This window comes from Cnephaeus nilssonii, assembly GCF_951640355.1.
Source record: "Cnephaeus nilssonii genome assembly, chromosome: 17".
Lineage (NCBI taxonomy): Eukaryota > Metazoa > Chordata > Mammalia > Chiroptera > Vespertilionidae > Cnephaeus > Cnephaeus nilssonii.
The window spans coordinates 5,817,753-5,837,754 of NC_137088.1; the positions used below are offsets into that span (position 1 = coordinate 5,817,753).

At 49.3% G+C, this 20,002-nt stretch overlaps 1 protein-coding gene across 2 annotated transcripts in view; it reads left to right on the plus strand.

The window, feature by feature from the left end:
* ITGA9 (integrin subunit alpha 9) overlaps nucleotides 1-20,002 on the plus strand; it is a 273,816-nt gene that overhangs the window by 162,045 nt on the left and 91,769 nt on the right. For both annotated transcript variants that reach the window (XM_079794406.1, XM_079794407.1), the window contains one exon: nucleotides 8,574-8,724. In XM_079794406.1, the coding sequence (XP_079650532.1) occupies nucleotides 8,574-8,724 (151 nt within the window). The remainder of the gene's footprint in view (nucleotides 1-8,573; nucleotides 8,725-20,002) is intronic.

A 20,002-nucleotide genomic window follows, 5' to 3' on the forward strand; every position in this document is an offset into this window, starting at 1 on the left:
ACTGCTGCCACTGCTGGCAGCGCAAGCCTCCACCGGCCCTGGTTACCTGAACCTCGGGTGGCCCTGGGCGGCTGGGCAGCCAACATCCGAGGCTTGCCTGCACCTCAGGCCAGCCCTGGGCGGCTGGGGGGCTGAGGAGACTGGGGGACTCCGGAGGCCGGCGTATGGAGTGGCCGGACCCACCTGGGGGCAGGCCCAGCCATGCCACGTGCCTGCCTCCCCGGTGGGGCTGAGGGGACTGGGCTCTGCCATCTTGTGGCTATAAGTGCTGCCATATTTGAGGGCGTGGCAGCAATTAGCATATTTCCCTCCTTATTGGCTGTGGGCACCGCCATCTTTGTGAGGATGTGATGGTCAATTAGCATATTCCCTCTTTATTAGATAGGGTTACTTTCAGCACACCTGACATTGTTGACTCAAGATAACATGGTTAAGTTCACTGGCCTAGAGCAGTGGTCGGCAAACTCATTAGTCAACAGAGCCAAATATCAACAGTACAACGATTGAAATTTCTTTTGAGAGCCAAATTTTTTAAACTTAAACTTCCTCTAACACCACTTCTTCAAAATAGACTCGCCCAGGCCATGGTATCTTGTGGAAGAGCCACACTCAAGGGGCCAAAGAGCCGCATGTGGCTCGCGAGCCGCAGTTTGCCGACCTTGGGGCTAGAGGATCAACCCAAAACTCTGACGTCCGAAGTCCATGGGAATCTGGATGCATTCTGCGTAACCTGCTGGCCTCCCATTGATCTTACTGCTAAGGAAGTCCTTTTCCTGCTGCTTTCCATGTTATTTCTGAGTCACCTCCATTCATTTATCTGTTGTTGATTGTTTCCTCTGCCTGGAATGTACTTCCTGTTACTCTGCTCCTTATTCTTTAAGATGTGGCTCAAGCTCTGGCTGGTGTTGCTCAGCCTATGGACCGGAGTGTCTTGGGCTTCGATTCCCAGTCAAGGGCATGTAACTAGGTTGCAGGTTCAATCCCCTACCCCAGCTGGGGTTTATGCAGGAAGCAACCAATCAATGTGTCTCTCTCACATCCATCTCTCTCCTCTCATTCTCTCTCTCCCCCCTTCTTCCCTCCCTTCTACTCTCTCTTAAAATCAATGGAAAGAATACCGTCTGGTGAGGATTAACAACAACAACAAAAGATGTGGCTCAATTCCTACGTCTCTCGGGAACTTCTTAGGGGAACTTCATCTACAGTGATTTCTTCCCTCTGGGTTTCTCCTGCACCTTGTCCTGCACCTGTTCTTCAGCATGACTTGTGTTCACGTCGTGGTGTATTTCCTTCACGTTGTAATCAGTTTATTTTGGTATTTTGTGTTCCTGGCCCTCATAGGAAGATATCAGATGAGCAACTGTGGTTTTATGGGGGTTTTCATGTTTGTAAGTTTAAGCTCTAGTAGTGGAAAAACTGATGGTTATCAACAAAGCACTGAGGAGATTGCCCAACAGAGGTGCTGAAGGGATCTGGAACCATCCTGAGCGCCTCCACCAACTTCAAGGACAGTTGACAAGAGGAAGAGGAAGCGCCTCAGATAGCTTTTATAAAGAGATGATGCCTTCCAATATTCTAAATATTTTAAATGCTAAGAAGATGAACACAGTTTCACTTCTCATCTTAGTATAGCCCAGTGGTCGGCAAACTCATTAGTCAACAGAGCCAAACATCAACAGTACAACGATTGAAATTTCTTTTGAGAGCCAAATTTTTTAAACTTCTTCTAACGCCACTTCTTCAAAACAGACTCGCCCAGGCCATGGTATTTTGTGGAAGAGCCACACTCAAGGGGCCAAAGAGCCGCATGTGGCTTGCGAGCCGCAGTTTGCCGACCACGGGTATAGCCACATAAGCTTTATGTGAATTTTATACAGTTTTGTCGCATTTTCCTGTACTTTAGGAACAGAGGGAGGAATGCTGGACCAGGATTTGGAGGTCTATCTGGCTTTGCCACCGTCTGCTGAGCGGCCATGGGAAAGTAGTTAACTCCTTAGCCTTTATCTGTGAAGTGATGGATCCAGTGGGCTGCCATCCAGCTGCCAAATTCCATTTCTGATTTTATGTCTGCCCACTTTTAAGACTAGGAAGCATTGTTTATGATTTTTACATTGCAGTGGCTATCACTGATGTCGTGGCTTTTCTGACACATTGTTGAGGATATCTGTGATTTGTGGGATGTTGAATCCTTCCTCAGGAAGGCTGCCCCCAATTTTGACATTTCTCAATTTTGACATTACACGCCCTTTACTGGAATCGAACCCAGTACCCTTCCGTCCATAGGCTGATCCGAGGCAAACCAGCCAGAACCACAATGTTCTTTTTAATATGATTTCCATGAATGGAAAACCTAGTGATTGTGTGTGTGTGTGTGTGTGTGTGTGTGTGTGTGTGTGTGTATACAATCAATCTTAGCAACATTTTTAGTGACAGGGCTATCATCCCGTTAATTGTAGGACCCATAATATGCCTCCTTAGTAATACCTTGCCTAAAACCTTCCGATACACCTCCCCTCCCCCCACTGCCTCTGCAGAATCTCTTCTTTGTGGCCTCATAGCATAAAGGCTGTCATAGGGATGCTTCCTCTTCTCTCTGGTCAGCACTTAGCACACGTTGGTATCATGTCTTACATGTTTGCTTCCTCTACTAGACGGTGAACTCTTTGAGGTCTGGAAACTGTATTCTTGGTACCTAAGTTGGGAAGGTAGTTTTTATTTTTATGTTAGGTAATGGATGGATGGATGAATAAATGACTAGAAAAAGAAGGGAGGGAGCAAGGGAGGGTGGGAGGATGGAAGGAAAAATGGATGAATTTGGCTGCCTTGTATGATTCTCCTAGTTGTCATGATCAAATATAGTTGTAGTTGACAAGTGTAATGATCATCAATAATAATAATGAAATGGCAAGAAGATTTTAAAGCTAGAAATATAGTTGACCAGAATGCACTTGGTTAACTCCTGAATTTACATCTATTGCTCAGGCTAGTTTAAAACTAGCAGCAAAAGGAAATAAAAGTATTTTATTTTATGGGAGGTAGGATTTAACCACAGATTATTTAAATAAGGTCCTTTTTAATATTTCTAAGACTTATATTTCTAAGACTTAAGGAAGATAAAAAATGATCCAATGGAAAATCATTTATAAATACCATTAAGCTACTTTAGTTTATTCCCTTAGCATCTTCACAAAAAATTATCTGAATAAAATTCTCTCCGTGGTGGTAGAAGGGGAAGAATTCAGATTAGTGGCCTTCATGGTTCAGCATATGATGATTGATATGGGAATGTATTGCATGTTCCCAACAAGGAACTTTGAGGGGTACACACTCTTAATGGGAGGGGGTGAGTGAGGGCACAGAACAAATTCTACAGTGACCCTCAGGCATCACACATCCGCCAAGATGGTGGCAGTCACAGCTGACATTGGGAATACTGGGTGGATGGTGCCAAAGCCAACATACTCAAAACCAGCTGCTATGAGATGTATTAGGCCCGTTATAGTTGTTATAACAAAGGAGCAGTGTGTTTCCACTGGCCCCAGATGTGTGGTAAGATAAGCTTTCTAGAAACTACAGTTGGTTCTCATGTTGACTATTAATAATGCTGTTCTTATCAAAGCACATCGGGGTGGTAGGTGTTCAGAGTAATATGACCCGCTTAAAAGACTGGACAAGCAAATTAAAATTAATGGGAGATTTTTTTTTTCCGGGAATACAATTTCTTGAAAATTAGGAAGATTGTTCTTTACTGGATAAGTAAGCACCAGGGAGAATGTTTGGCATTCCCTGTGCCTGGTGGTTTTACTCTTTCAACAGTCCTGTCAGAGGTTGGTCTTCAAGAAGTCCTGTTCTTTTCAGATGTCTTGAAAAGATATTTCTTGCCAAAGCCCTTCCCGACCAAGATGGAATTGATGTAAGAGCTGCAGCTCAGACAGCCTTCCTGCCCATGGAAGTTTGGCACTAACGTCAGCTCAGCCCCCAGATAGCTGCGTTTCCCTCTGAGTGTTGGTGGGGGTCGGGGGACAGGGGGGACAGCTCAGCTTCTTCCTCTGCAAAATGCAAAGGTTGAGCTGATGATCTTCTTGTGGGGATGGTGTGCATGTTCATTCTTTCATTGCACAAGGGTTTGTTGAGCTCCTACAAAGTGCCAGGCACAACTCTGTCACTGGGGGTTCAGTGATGAGCAAAACCAGACAGGGACCCTTGCCCCCCGGTACTTAGATCCTAATGGGAGCGAGACAGCTCTTAATCAAACATCCGCACAAGTAAACGTGTCATTGGTTGGTGCTGTGAAGGACGGTCGAGCACATGGGGCAGGAAGGGGTCCTAACAGGGAGATGAATTTCGCCAGGAGGGAGATCCGAAAGGGCCTCCTGGGCGTGGCAGGGGAGGGGCTCGAGAACATGGGCTGCGATGGCGAGGAGTGGGCTTTGAAGGCCTAGGAGGCACGAGTTCTAAGCCAGCACAACCCCTTGGCCAGTCGCCTTATCTCTCTGCATCTCAATTTCCTCGTCTCTAAAAATGGAACTAACATCAGGAACCTTTCATGGTGTCGTCAGGTTTCAGAAGGATGACATGTTTGAAAGTACCCAGCACCAGGCAAATTACATTTCATGTCTAAGAATAGCTTTGGAGACAGAGATGTTCTGTTTTATACTTGGGTTTCTAGCTGTGGAGAAGGAGTGACGCAGCTTTGAGACCTCCTTTTTAAAAAGCCTGAGTTCACAGTCTGCCCTGGAAGGTGCCTGGCTTCCCTCAATCACGGAGCCATGTTTGAGTCACTTGACTTTGAGACCCCAGGGATGACCTTGCTGCATGATCAAGTGGCCGAGGTCTACGCGTTGGGGGCTGGCAGGAGGTTAGACATCATGGCCTGATCCCTTGCCATGTGTACACGAGGAAAGTGGCTGACCATGAACAGTAAAACTGGAATAAGGAGGCCGCCCCCTGTCCCCCCGTCCGTTCTTTTTTGTAGTGTCTCTGTTTAAGATTCCATTTGGAAACTGTGGAGATTCTCGGAGGCCACTGAGCTACTTGTGAGTGCTTATGCAATTCCTTCTCGAGATACAGCAAGGTTAGCGCTCTCTCTGTCATAACTCCTCCAGGCCTGAAGATTACTCCTTTAATCTTACAAAAGCAAACACGAGGACAGAAATAACCCATCAATTGTTTAAAATTAAAGTGGCCAACAATAATAAATAATTGCCACATAGCTTGAGGTCAGGGTCGTAATTTATTGGAGGCCATTCAAGAATTTGAAACTTTCCTCTAAGTTAATTTTTCACATCTTGTTTGGATCCTTAGTCTTGCTTCCAAAAAAACATGACCATCAGGCCTCTCCTTGCACATGTTATTCTTGTTGACGTGCCAGGCACGCAGGAAAGTGAGGTCCCCTCTTTTTGGATGAGTAATGAGGATTCCTCCCCCCAACATCTGTATTTCAAAGTATTTTAGCCTACTGAGATTTTGGATAGTTCTCTTGTCTTTCATGTTCTACTAGCTATCCCAGTGGTTGCAAACAACAACAAACATGTGCTGGCTGGTTTAAACAGAGAAGGAGCCCTAGCCAGTGTGGCCCAGTTGATGGAGCGTCATCCCATGCACCAAAAGGTCACCGGTTCGATTTCCGGTCAGGGCGCTTGCCTGGGTTGCCGGCTTAATCCCCAATAGGGGGCAGACAGGAGGCAGCCGATCGATGTTTCACATCAGTGTTTCTCTCTCTCTTCCTCTTTCTCTAAAATCAATAAAAACGTATTTTATAAAGAAAACAGAAAAGGAATTTGTTGGAAGGGTAAGAGGCTGGTTCAGAGCTAAGGCAGGAAGGCTGGAGAACCATCATTACCGGAAACAAAGGAGGCAAGCCTGAGCTCAGGATGCCACTTCAGGGCTCTCAATCCTCCGTGGTCACCTCAGAGGTTTCGGAGGGCTCTGGTGCCTTTGGGAAACTCCAAATCCATGAGTTAGGAGCTTCTGCTCACCATTCTGAGGCCACTTGACCATCCTGAGATCACATGACAGCACGTAAGTGCTCACACTTTAGCAACCAACCCTAACCCTTTCTTCTGATGTGCCCCTCCCACTTATCTTGAGACACCACAGGAAGGTGTCAGGATGTGGGGTAGCCAAAAATATCAACTGTCCATTACACAAACCCTCATATGCTTAACCACATCTTCCATTAACTGGTTAGCCAAGCCGAGACTGGCCATCCACGTGAATTTATCTTGTCCAAAGCTCACATCCCATAATAATCATCAATCTCATGTACAACAACGTTGTCATCCTCCTCCTCACTGTCATTCTCATCCCCATCATGCTCATCCCCAGCATCATCCCATTGGTAGTCCGCTCACTCCCTCTCCTGGGCTGCCATTTCCCTCCTCCTTCCTGCCCCTCAAATGTTCCCTCCTCATCCTCCTCCTCCCCCTTCCCAGTCGTTGACTCAGCTTTATTTCACTGCAAAATGGAAGCAATCGTAAGGGAATCTTGTCTTGTTTCTAACAGCCATCTATTAATGCATCTGTGCCATATGGGCCTCTTTCTCACTTCATACCAGCTGAGGCCAGCCCCGCCCCCCATTTATTCAAAACCATCCAGCAATTGTCCCCTGTCATGTCATCATTAATTGTTCTCTCTCTAATAGATCCTTCCGATTACCATGTAAATATACTATGATAATTTCCATCTTAATCCCCCTTTTGTAGGAAAAGTCCTCCAAGTAGTTGACTGTACTCACTGTTTCCGTTTATTCTCTTCCTACAGCTCTTCCAATTCCAATTCGAGCTTTCATCCCAATCACTCCATTTAAGTCACTTAACAGGATCACCAATGACCTCTGAATGGCGAATTCCAAGGGCCAGTTCTAATTCATGTTATTTTTACCTCTCTGCCACGTTTGACAAAATTGATTACTCCTTCCTTGAAACACATCTTCTGTGGCCAGTTTGACACCCTCTCACTTGGTTTCTCTCCTATCTCCCTCGCCACTCTTTTTCAATCTCCTTTGCTGGCTCCTCCTCATCTTCAACCCCTACATATGACACCTCTTCTCTACCTACACAGGTTCCCTGGTGATCATAGCTAATCCATCCCAAGTGTATACCTCCAGCCCAGACTCCTCCTCCAACTCCAGACTTGGGCATCCAACTATCTCAACATCTCTTCTTAAAAAATCCAATCAGTATTTAGATTTTCTCTGCTAAATCTTCTATACCCACAGCCTTTCTCCTGTCAATAAATGACAACTCTTCCCTTCTAGTTGTTGAATCTAAAATCTTTCATACGCTGGTTTCTCTTCAGATCGCATAAATCTTTCGCCTTTTACTAAAATCTTTGCAGCCATCCTTGACTTTCCTGTTAAGATCCCTAACACCCCTCATCCATCCATGAGCAAAACCTGCTGGCATGTCCTTTGAAACATATCCAGAATATGACTTCTCACCACCTCAGCTTCTACCGCCATGGTCTGGCGTGTCATTTTCTCACACCTGGGTTATTGCAAGAGCTCCCTAAGCAGGCTTCCTTATTCCCTCTGACCACTCCCTCCACAGACAGTTCGCATCATGGGTAGTGTGAGCCTTTAAACATGGAGGTCATGCTAAACCGGTTTGGCTCAGTGGATAGAGCGTCGGCCTGCGGACTGAAAGGTCCCAGGTTCGATTCCGGTCAAGGGCATGTACCTTGGTTGCGGGCACATCCCCGGTGGGGGGTGTGCAGGAGGCAGCTGGTCGATGTTTCTCTCTCATCGATGTTTCTGGCTTTCTATCCCTCTCCCTTCCTCTCTGTAAAAAATCAATAAAATATATTTTAAAAAAATAAATAAACATGGAAGTCATCACACTGGTCCTCCCCTCAGAGCTCTGCAAGGGCTCCATCTCAGTCAAACCAAGATCCTTCTGATGGCCCAGCGATGCCCTACGTGATCTGCTTGCCCCTAATGCCTTCGCCTCTCTAAGCCCAGTCCCTCCCACTCTCCCCCTCGCTCACCCCTCTTTGCCACACTGGCCTCCTCGCCAGCCTTGGAACATTCCAGGCACAACTTTCCCTTGGCTAGTCCCCAGGTATCGTTGTATCTTGCTCCCTGTCTTCCTTTAGTTTTGTACTGAGAGGTCACCTCATCAGTGAGGCTTCTGTGTGTTTGCTTCTTTGTGTCTGTGTGTTCTGTCTCTCTGAAGCTACAGGAAGGCAAGAACACTTGTAGAATAGTAATGATGGGCAGCTAGGAGGTGCTCAAAAATATTTTAATGAATTAATGTCTGATGGGATTCCATGTCTAGGTTATTAAATGTCTTGTAACTTTCCAAGTTGGATGTACAAGACTTCGTGTGAGCCCCAGACCAGCCCAGTGAGATAGGCCGGACAGAACCCTCATGGGCTTCGATGAAGAAACCGAGGCACATGGGATCTGATCGCCCAAGGATGCATGGCTGCTTCATGGGGTGCCTGGGACTTGCAGTTGTGATCCTAGTGGAGTTCCTGCCCCCCCCTCCCGCAGCCTCCCCACAGTGGGTCATGTTTTATTATTGAAAGCTGAAAGCTTCAGGGTATTCATGGCTGTTCCTTTTTCATTGCAGCATTGATGAGAAAACCCCATATCTGGCTTTGGGGGCTGTGAAGAATATCTCCATAAACGTCTCCATCTCCAACCTCGGCGACGATGCCTATGACGCCAACGTGTCCTTCAATGTTTCCCGGGAGCTCTTCTTCATCAACATGTGGCAGAAGGTAAGGAGGGCACCCCAAAAGAGGGCCTTCGGTCCATCTAGTGCGTCTCCTGGCTTGCATCATAGCTCAAAAGGTGCAGTGATTGTGCAAAGACTATTTTGTTATGTGGAGTATCCTTTGGGACTGTTAGAATATTTTTCGATCTGGACTTAGAAAGTGTGTTGGTCCTGCCAGAGAAGAAACTATATAAATACCTACAGAGTGACGGGGCGGAATCGGTGTCCTCCATTGTCTCCTACCCGTTCTCTCTTGTGGAACCCTGTCCATACAGTTTTATGTCTGGCTTCTTCTCCACGATGATATGGTCACTGTCTCCCTCCCGCACGCGCATGTTCCAGAGAGTTCGTGTTAGGCCAGCAGTTGTGAAAAACAAGATAAGAGATGAGGACGGATAGCAGCTCAGCATGCTTGTTGTCTGCCCTTGATGTTTTCATTAGAGGGTCCTGTTCATCAGCCTACACTTTGGCGCATTTATTTATTCCTGGCATATCTGAGTGAACTGAGGAAATTAAATTATTTCCATGAATTGAGTGAGCTTTTAAGAGTGGATTAATTTATTTGAATGGATCGGAGTTTAAGTAGCATGACTCAGAAAGGAAAGAGGAGCTGGGATTCTCGCCTGTTTTATCCTTCAGTGTTTCCTTCAATGGATCATCTTTGGAGAGAAAGAACAGGCCTTCTTGGCGGGCCACCGGAGAATGGGGGGATTTAAAGAGACCTCACCCCACCCTGTGGTTGCTCTAACTGTTGACAGCGGTTCCGATGGGAATTTTTGCAGCGTTCCATAGTGTTTGCAGCCTTGAACTGCAGTGCCTTGAAGATCGCTGTGTTAAAATGGAACCAAAATCACTTTCTAAGGAAAACCTTCGCCCTGCCCACAGAGGAGTGCTGGGTGGCCCTTCAAACCTTATTTCTGCTCAGGCACATGTCCTGCCAGACTCAGCAGTTCTGACAGGATTGTGCCAATCTTGCCCAGTGTAGGGGGCAACTGAAGCATTTAGAGCCTTCTAGAATGGCAGCGCTCCACGAACTTCCCCAGGGACCATCTCACACTCTCTGCCGTTTAATAGGTTCAGGGGCTCCAGGGTTGGGGGAGTCCCCAAAAAGAATCAAGAAGGACTGCGGGAAGGGCGTGCTTCCCACTCACCTTCCGCACCCTAAGAATTGTCCCTGGTTGAGGCTCTGCCCCGTCACGAGAGAACCAAGTACCTGGAGAGTTTCAGGGTCTCTGGTTACACACAGAATCCCGAAAGCAGTATTTTACAGTAAATACATAATTTGAAAGATTAAGAATAAGCTTCTAATGCCCGTTATGCCATAAAAATGAGAGAAGAGACTTAATCTCTTCACTCCTCCTGCTTCGAATTCTTCAGAATGGAGTCCAGAGTTCTCAGCTGCTCACGGGGGGCCATGCTGAGCCTGGGCCTTCCTGCCCTCCTCCCCCACAGCCTCACTGTTCACCATCCCCCACATATACACTGGATCCAGGCGGAATTGAGTACAGAAGTTGGCCTTGCCCTGGGCTCTGCCTTCAAACCTCAGCTCAGGTATCACCGAGGCAGGTGCCTCCATGGACTGCACAGGTGATGGGGGTGGATGGCTGGGTGGATGGATATCCCTCTTGTCCAAAGTCCCAAAGCAACTGGGAGCCCAGGCCTCCGAGGTGTCCAGTCTTCTCTGTCATCACACAATTAGTGGCATCTGAGTTTCTGAGCCTGAACAAAAGATGCCCCTGGGGCCGAAACCGGTTTGGCTTAGTGGATAGAGCGTCGGTCTGCGGACTGAAAGGTCTCAGGTTCGATTCCGGTCAAGGGCATGTACATTGGTTGCAGGCACATCCCCAGTAGGGGGTGTGCAGGAGGCAGCTGGTCGATGTTTCTCTCTCATAGATGTTTCTGGCTTTCTATCCCTCTCCCTTCCTCTCTGTAAAAAATCAATAAAAATATGGTTTTTTTTTAAATAGATACCCCCGGGATGGGTTTTTTTCTAGCCTAACACACAGGCTGCTTTCGTAGATGCGTGCTGGTTCTTTCCTGTAGCGGAGGCTGCTGATAGAAGCCTGGTGCGCACATGGATGAGCATCTGCTGACTCGCCTCTGGCCTGTACCATGTAACTTGAAAACACTCCATAAAATAGGACTTAATTTGTTGGTGGCTACCCGGCTGGTTGATTGGCCGGCTGGCGTGTGCTGTCTGGCTGAAGCACAGCATGTAATGGTCACCTAATGGTCTCCTGTGGAGCAATGAAAGGGGCCTCCAAGGGGCGGGGCAGGGGCGTACAGTTAAAAGGGAGAAGAGGAAAGGAGAAAGAAAACGGTTTGGAGCCACTGCATCACACACCTCCAGGGTCACGTTCATGCTGGGTTCTATGTGAGGGACACCCCAGACCACACACCACAGAATATAATGTGAATGGTGGCCCTGGAGCTGTACAGACAGGTGGCCCTGGCATCGAGATTCGGTCAAGGTTAATTTCTTGCTGTGGTGCCTGTTGGCACAAACGGTTTTGGCTCCTGTTGCCTCTGTGAAACTGAGTGGGTTGATTTGGACAGCCGAGATTAAGCACCTGCTAAGGGCCAGGCAGGCACCCGCTCTTAGGATGGGTAAGATCTGGTCCCTGCTCCCAGGGAGCTCACAGCCTGGTGAGTGAAAGGCCTGTCGGCCAGCAGTTGGAGCACAAGATGCCAGCTGAGGAGTTGCTTTGAAGCACAGACAAGGTGAAGCCAGTCATCTCTGCGAGTGCTAGTCTTGGGTTGGACAAAACCCTGCGATAAAGGCTTACAGAGGACGGATGGGTCTCTGAAAAGTTGGTGTCCACATTCAGAGCTAAGGTGGGTGGGTGAGGTGGGTCCCTCGATCTGGGTGGTGAAGGAGCGAGCCGGGCTGGTACAGGGGTGAGAGGGCAGAGGAGAGCAAAGGAGGAGAGGCAAGAGAAAGCCAGCAGGATGGAAAGAGGCTGCCCATGTGGACAGAGGGCCAGTAACGCTCCTAGTGGGGGTGACCTCAGGGCGTTTTAGGAAGGCTGATGCCTGCTGTCCTGAGCTGAAGTTGCTTATCAGGTAGGAAGCCTGCTCTCTGGAATGCCTCCTGTGACCAAGGGAGAGAGAAACTCAAAGCAGGGGCTGGGTTCATGAGTGCATCTCCATGGTATTGACTGTTATGATGCACATGGACATGGACATGGACATGGACAGCGTAAGCTTCTGGTCAGTGCAGAAGAGCTCTCAGCTGACCTCTGGGTGCAAAGGAGATGTAGCAGCTTGCCCTGGGGTTACAGAGGAGGCCGTGCTGGGGAGAAGGGAGAGCGGGGATAGACTTTCTGAACGAGACTCTTCTCTGCAGTGTGCGTGCTCTCTTGGTTTGGGTCTCCCAGATGCTGACCTTGAAGCAAAGAATTGAGGGCCATTAGCTTATTAGGAGGCAGAGAAGGGACACAGGCAGGTGGAGGCAGCTAATGAACAGGGTGCTGTTGCCCGGCCCGTGTGGCTCAGTGGTTGAGCATCAACCTATGAACCAGGAGGTCACGGTTCGATTCCTGGTCAGGGCACATGCCCGGGTTGCAGATTCCAAGTGTGGGGCGTGCAGGAGGCAGCTGGTCAATGATTCTCTTTCATCATTTATGTTTCTGTCTCTCTCTCTCCCTCTCCCTTCCTCTCTGAAATCAATAAAAAATATGTTTAAAAAAATAAAAAGAATAGTTTTTTAAAAAAAAGAGGGTGCTGTTAAACCAGCGACTGCAGTGCACAATGGGGCCTAATCCCAAAGGGCACACCTGGGAAACAGAGCAAAATACCAACCTCAGGGGCGAGGGAGCTAGGGCATTGACCCCCCCTCCCAAAGCGTCAGTGCTCGAGGCCTGCTGGGGGCGTGCACTCCCCACTGCTCTGTCCTCTGATGTGCATGCGCGAAGCAGCCTACACGGTTCTGGAAAACGCCCTCGGGTGCGGAGGCGCAGACACTGGCTGTTGGCCCCGGGCTGGAGCGCCGGGCAAGGTGCGAGCCATCTGAGCAGGCTCTCCAGCGTCCGCTGGAAACGCCCACCGCGTTCATAGCACCTCCAAGGTGAGCGCCTCACTTTCTGGGCTTCCAGAAGTTGTAAGTTGGCCTCATAGAACTTCACTGAGGTTCTCACGTGAGAAGGCAGGTGTTACACATTGGAGAAGGGGCCACCATGGGACATTGGGCCGCAGTGGAGAGGTCTCCAGCCTCCTCTAGCTCTCGGCTGAGTCCATGGCAGCCAGGTGGGCGTGTCAAGGCCGGTGCTGCCAGACTTCCCATTTTTTTTCAATAAAATCCAGAAGTCCACATTTTTATGTGAACTCTCATGACTTTGGCAGCTAATTAAAATGTTCTTTGAACATTGTATGGGCCAAACAAAACACATCCACGGCCTACATCCAGCCCATAGGCCACCAATTTGTGACCTCCGGCTTCGCTGTTTTCCATATGTTCTAGCCCCATTCTCTTGCCTGCCCGTGCATCACATGCGTCTGTATTTCTGGTGAACCTGGTCTGTCTGCAGCCTTGGATGTCTGTATGTCACGTCCATCCCTGGATGACAGAGAGACTGGCCCCAATAGATTGGAATCTGAGGGCGTCAGGTGTGGGTGTGTTTTGTGGGGGGAGGGAGGTGATCAGAGAGGGTGAACCCCAAAATGCCCATGGAATCTTGGACGCTGATGATGTTTTGAAAGCTATTGTCAGGCTGGAATGTGTGTGCTTCATGGTGATTGCGAGAAGCTGGTAAGCTGGCGTTTGTATTCTAGAAGTTCTTAGAGGAGAAGGGACATGCCAGCAGCCGAGGTGGGGCAGAGGGAACGCGAGGCTCTGGCTGCTGCCCAAACGCAGAGGTGGGACTCCAGCTTGGTTTCTTGCAGTTGGCGCGACCTCAGGCCAAAGGCTTTCTCTCTGCGCCTCAGTTTCTTTCTCTGTAAAGTGGGATGTGCTAGGCCAGTGGTCGGCAAACTCATTAGTCAACAGAGCCAAATATCAACAGTACAATGATTGATTGAAATTTCTTTTGAGAGTCAAATTTTTTAAACTTAAACTTCTTCTAATGCCACTTCTTCAAAATAGACTCGCCCAGGCCGTGGTATTTTGTGGAAGAGCCACACTCAAGGAGCCAAAGAGCTGCATGTGGCTCGCGAGCCGCAGTTTGCCGACCACAGGGCTAGGATTAAATGAGGCCTCCACCCAACTCCTTGTGCACATTTGCACATGCTGTATAGTTCATTCATTTACTCAGAAAGCATACATCAATCACCTACTTCAGACCTAGATTAAATGCTGAGGGGGAGGAGGATAAGGAGCAAGGATAGAAGACAAAGCATGTAAGCCAGAGGGCCATTGACTCCTCCTTTCAAATCAGAAATCAAGACCTGTAATCCTAGAAGAAAAGACCCATCATCTTAACAAAGATTGCATATGCGTGCGCACACACATGTGTGCACATGCATTTATACTGTCAAAAATAGCGATAGTGCTAAAGTGAACATATTTTTACATTTAACGAATTGCCTTTATTTAAAAAAAATAAAATTGCATGAAAATTAATGTAAACTTAGTAAATATATGTCAGTTAAATCAATGTTTGTGTTCGCTTTTGTTTGTTTTAATTAGGCTTGTTGATTTTTTTTTCCGCATTTACTTTTTGCTGAAATAGTAGAATATTTGGTTTGGGGATGTTGGCTTTTTAAAACCCAAGATATAGCATTGTTTGAACATGTGACGCAGGCAATAAATGCTGTCAGAGTTTAGAGAATGGCGAACTCCGAACACCGAGGCAGGGCACGCGGTCCTGGTCTTGAAGATTGGGCCGGGGGACACCAGCCCAGAAGTCTGCAGGAGCGTGGCAGGCCCGGTGAGCCTGGTGGGCAGTGCTGGGCCATCCCTGTTTCGACTGAGGAAACAGAAGGACAGAGGCTGGAGGCACCCCGAGGAAGAGCAAAGGGAGAGGGAACAGGCGGGAGAGGCCAGGAGGTGAGCTTCGTCCGGGGATTGATGGAGGGAAGAGGCCGCTGAGGAGGAGGCCTGGTCATTCACTTGACAGCTTTCAAGTTAGTGCTCAGCTGCGGCTGGCTGGAAGTCACTGACTCCGGCTGACTGGCCTTCTCACCTCCTTGAGAGACGGAGAGGGAGGGATGGGCCCTGTGTCCTCTGTCCTTTCCTTTTCTCCCACCACAGGGCCTCCTGGGGGCGGTGTGAGAGTGTTGGGAGCTGCGTGAGGAACGCTCAGGCTGCTCCTGCTGGGGAGTGAGTGCTCTGAGATCCCGGGCCTCCACGTTGGCTTTGGGGGGTGGACACGCAGCAGGGCAGCCTGAGCCGCCTTTGAGTGGCTTCTTCTTGATGACAAGGGGCCGCGGGGGCTTGTACGTTTGTTTTTCTTGCCAAGGGATCCTTCCCTCTGCAGCTACCTTGACCACAGGAAGGGCAGGCCCCTCCTCTCCCGAGTTTCTCTCTTCTCACTTTCAAAGCGCGTCGCCCAACATGGTGCCAGGCGATCAGCCGCATCCGCTTCCAACCTGGGCAGAGCGGGAGAGAGAGCCGCAGACGCGTGTGTCTCCCCGTGTGTGTGTGGGAGTGTGTGTGTGTGTGTGTGTGTGTGTGTGTGTGTGTGTGTGTGTCTGTGTACCCGGGCCTGTTCTCAGACAGAACATTCCATCCAGAAGCAGCATCCGTACCAGGAACAAAGTGAATCCTACTCAGTGGGGCCGGCAGGTCACACCCTGCGCATCAGAAGGGTTCGCTCCCAAGAGGGCGCACCCCACCATCACCACCCCCCCCACCCCTCCGCGATTGAGTCAGCAGGTTTCCCAGGGCCTGGGCTCGCTGGGCCGCCTCTCTCATTCACGGCAGGAACTGACTCTCATTGTGCTCTGCTTTCTCCGGTGGCTCTCTGTCAAGTTAATAGTAGCCCCGAGTCAAACGCAGCCCTTAGAAGTTTACAGTCCTCTCCGCAGGGCCATTAAGATGATGAATGAACTTGCTGCTCGCCCTTGTAACAGAGCCCTGAGGGTGGATATCGATACTCAGCAAATAATAAGTCCCTTCCGCCCCTTTCCTGCTTTTAATCCAGTGCCCCGAGCCCCCCTGGTGACTTTACCTTGAACTTCCTGCCTGATGCCAGGCAGAAAAACCTCACCTGGCTCCCAGCCCATCTGAGCCTCTGTCGGAGCAGAGCGGCCAGCTCTTTCTCTCGCACAGTTGCTCTTCCCGTCCGGCCTGTCCAAGGTGAACCCCACATCCCCTGGGAGCCCTAGGCATTCCTGAGTTGTTTCCGCTGGCCATGACCTGCGTCCTCCAGAGGATCAGGGTCTGTGGCGGGGACTGCCGACGCCGGCCACGCCAGGTTTTTAAGTTCCTCGCCTGGATTACCTGTGGCCATTGGATTAGCATTCTCGGGCCCTGCAGTGGGAGAGGTCCCAACCCAGAGTGGAACTGTGCCCCAGGGAAAAGGGCGGGGCGCTTCCCGTGGCGGCCGGCAGGGAGGGAGTGGGGGGGGGGGAGACCCAGGTGTCCATTGGAAGCCACAGCGTGGCCCGTGTTCCGCCGTGGGGCTCAGTTTTCACATATATGAAAAGCTTCGTTTGTGTATTCACGGCGGTGGGAAGGAGGGCTCCGTTTCGCTTCAGCAATGTCAACAGAGTTGTCGCCGCGGCAAGGATCCGTTAAGAAGGACGTTTCCCAGAGCTGCAGGCTCTCTGGCGGGGGGAGCCCAGAGCACATGTGTGAAACCTCTGCGTGGTTTTTTCGAAGGAACTGCAAAACAGCAGTTTCATGATTTCCTCTTCGGAGGGGAGAAGGAGAGTCCTGGATTTTCGAATCGTTTTTCATAAAGCAGCGTCACACCTCTTAAAAAGAAAGCCATGAAAATGGTCTGCTAAGCTAAGGCACGAAAACAAATCAAGAAGAATGGGGGTGTCTTGGGCCGGGTTTCCCTGGAGGCGATCCTGACAGGAGGGTTCCTGCCAGGTGGTTTGTGAAGGATGCGCCCCCAGGAGACAGGTAGGGATGGGGCGGCAGGACAGGGCAGGGTGCGGCCACAGGCACAGGACCACAGAGGGAGGCCCCAGCCTGCTCCTGCCAGGGGAGCTCTACCTTGCACACCTCAGTGTCACCCCATCTCAGGCCTGGAAGCTGGGCGCTCTGTTCTCTCACAAGGGGCCACTTCCAGGGGAATAAATGTCCCAGGAACGTTCCACCCTCTGAGGGCGAGGTGTGGACAGAGGGGCTGTGCTAGCTTGAGGGAGGCCTCTGGAGAATGTCTACGAATGTCGCTCTTGGAAGCAAATGCCAACTGCAGCCAGAGAGGGCATAGAAAGGGGGTGTCCACAGGGATCGGGGGGGAGGGGGGAACGCTGAAAGTGTTTGCTATGGTACAGTTACTACCAGCTGGATTCCTTTGTGTTCTGAAGGGTCTACTGCAGTGGTTGGCAAACTCATTAGTCAACAGAGCCAAATATCAACAGTACAACGATTGAAATTTCTTTTGAGAGCCACATTTTTTCAACTTAAACTTCTTCTAACGCCACTTCTTCAAAATAGACTCGCCCAGGCCCTGGTATTTTGTGGAAGAGCCACACTCAAGGGGCCAAAGAGCCGCATGTGGCTCGCGAGCCGCAGTTTGCCGACCACGGGGCCAATTGCAAGCATATTTTTTAAATATATTTTTATTAATTTCAGAGAGGAAGGGAGGAGGGAGAGAGAGAAACATCAGTGATGAGAGAGAATCATTGATCGGCTGCCTCCTGCACACCCCACACTGGAGATCGAGCCCGCAACAGGGCATATGCCCTGACCGGGAATCGAACCATGACCTCCTAGTTCATAGGTCAATACTCAACCACTGAGCCACACCGGCTGGGCCAAGGCCTTTGAGCTCTTGAGGTGTCTGTGTGATACTCTCAATGTCGGGGGCACACAGGTATTTCTGCCAACATCTGATCAGGGAAGCGGGCGCGTGCCCATGGAATGTCACAGAGAACATGAATGCATAGCTGAGGTCCATTACAACAGCTCACCAGAGCTGTCCTTTCATCCCTTTGAAGCAGGATTTACAAGTCGTCAAGGTTTCTGTAGCCCCTGCTGCGTGCCGGCCCCTGGCATCGTTCTCACCCTGAGGACAGCTAGCCAGCCTGCCCTGGTCTCCTAAGGAAGTGCATTAAGCAGCTGATTTTTAAAATCAGTTAGGAATGTGTTTGGCTGCAAGTGACAGAAAAGCCAGCTGTTAGCAGCTGATCATAATGAGATTTTGACTCTTCTTTTGGGACCATAAATCTAGAAGTGGGCATTTTGAGACTGGTGAGCAAGTGCCCAATGCCATCGGGAGCCCCGTCCCTTCTGTCTCTCCACTCAGCCTTTCTTCACCCATGATGCTTCTTGGTTTGCACGTCCAGGGCTGCAGCCGCATTCAGGTATCAAGAAGACGAGGACCCAGGCTAGCCCCGTTTTAAAGAGCTTTCCTGAAGCTCCATTCAGCATGTTCCCTGCTGCCAGAACCATGCCACAGGGCCCTGCCTCAGGGCCTTTGCGCTGTCTCTTCCCCGAGATACGCATGTGACCCACTTCCTCAAGTCCTTCCTGTCTCAGCTGGAATGTCACCTGATGAGAAATACACACCCTGGCCAGTTTTGCTCAGTGGATAGAGCATCGGCCTGCAGACTGAGGGGTCCCGGGTTCGATTCCGGTCAAGGGCATGTACCTTGGTTGCGGGCACATCCCCAGTAGGAGGTGTGCAGGAGGCAGCTGATTGATGTTTCTCTCTCATCGATGTTTCTAACTCTATCCCTCTCCCTTCCTCTCTGTAAAAAATCAATAGAATATATTTTTTTTAAAAAAAGAAAGAAATACACTACTGTTCCAACACTCCCATCTCATTTCTTTACCCTGATTTTCTTCACAAAACTTAGTAGGATCTGACATACTATTTGTTTGTTGCTGACTGTCTCGGTCCTCCCACAGGACTTTCGGCCCATATAGTATGGAACGACTTTGTATTCCCTGACTCATCCCTAATCCCTGCAGCAGCGCCTGGAATGTAGTCAGATCTCAATATAATTGAGTGAACAAATGGATGAAGGATGAACATACAGATAAAGGAGAGTTCTATCATTCGAGGTACTTTAAGGTTACTGTGTCAGTAGCATTACATTTTAGTAATGCACTGGTAGTTTTAAAAGTCTGCATACTGATTTCATATCTCCCTGGAGAGGCAAACCACCAGGAATGGGAAAAGTGGAGAGATGCTACCCCCACCTGGTGATGGAGTCTTGCTGTGTAGGCTCCTGAGGAGGGAGTTCAATCCTTTGGTGCTGAAACTCACCACTGAGGGGTCGGCTTTGGGTCTGTGACTTTTAGGGGTGACAGTTGATGGACCAGGCCATGCCCGCAGAGTTCCTTGAATTCCTTCCACATTCGAAGCCAGCTGCTCCTTCCTGCCAGAGCGTTCTCTGTCCACGTGGTGTCTGCAGTGGCCCTCGGATTGCAGCTGGAATTGTGTCACCTACGGGTGCCTCCTGGGCCAAGCATTTTCCGTGATGAAAGCTCGGCCTTTCGTAATGCAGCCCAGCCCTCCTCTGCACAGAGACGTAACAAGAGACCAAAGGACCCAAAGATGGAGCAGATGTTGGCCTTGCCCCTAGGGCACACACAGCAGAGCCTCGCCTTCCAGAAGGTTCCAGATGTTGGGACAGGAGGAGGTCCTGGTGCTGCCCTGCCTGGGAGAAGATGTGGCACAAAGACCTGCTACGATCCCACAGCCTAGCGATAACCACTAGGAAATGTTGGCTTAAGTTTGTCCCAAATTTCTTCTTGTATTTTTTACTTATTTTATGTGTTTGAATACTTATTATATGAAGGGAAAGGTGGAGTATTTCAGGCATATCATACCAGAAATAGTAACCCTTTGCCTGTGGCATTTATCCCCAACTGGTTCTTTGTCTTTATTTGTGATCTTTTACCCAACAGAAGCCTTTAACTCAGTCAGATTCATCCATCTATTATTTCTTTTTGCATAGGTGGTCTGACTTTGGTGTTGGCTTAAAAATTTCTTCCCATCTCTAGATATCTACCCAAATATTTATCAATAATTCATAGTTTCTTTTTTTCCCCAACCTTTAAATTTTCAATCCATTTTTGGTGGAATTCACTCTGGTATAAGGAAAAAATTGTAGCGATCCAAGTCTATATTTCCAAACAGCCAGATGTCTCCAGAAGATTTGTTAAACATCCTATTACCCACCCGTACCACCACTGACTTGACCATCTTCCTCATATTCTG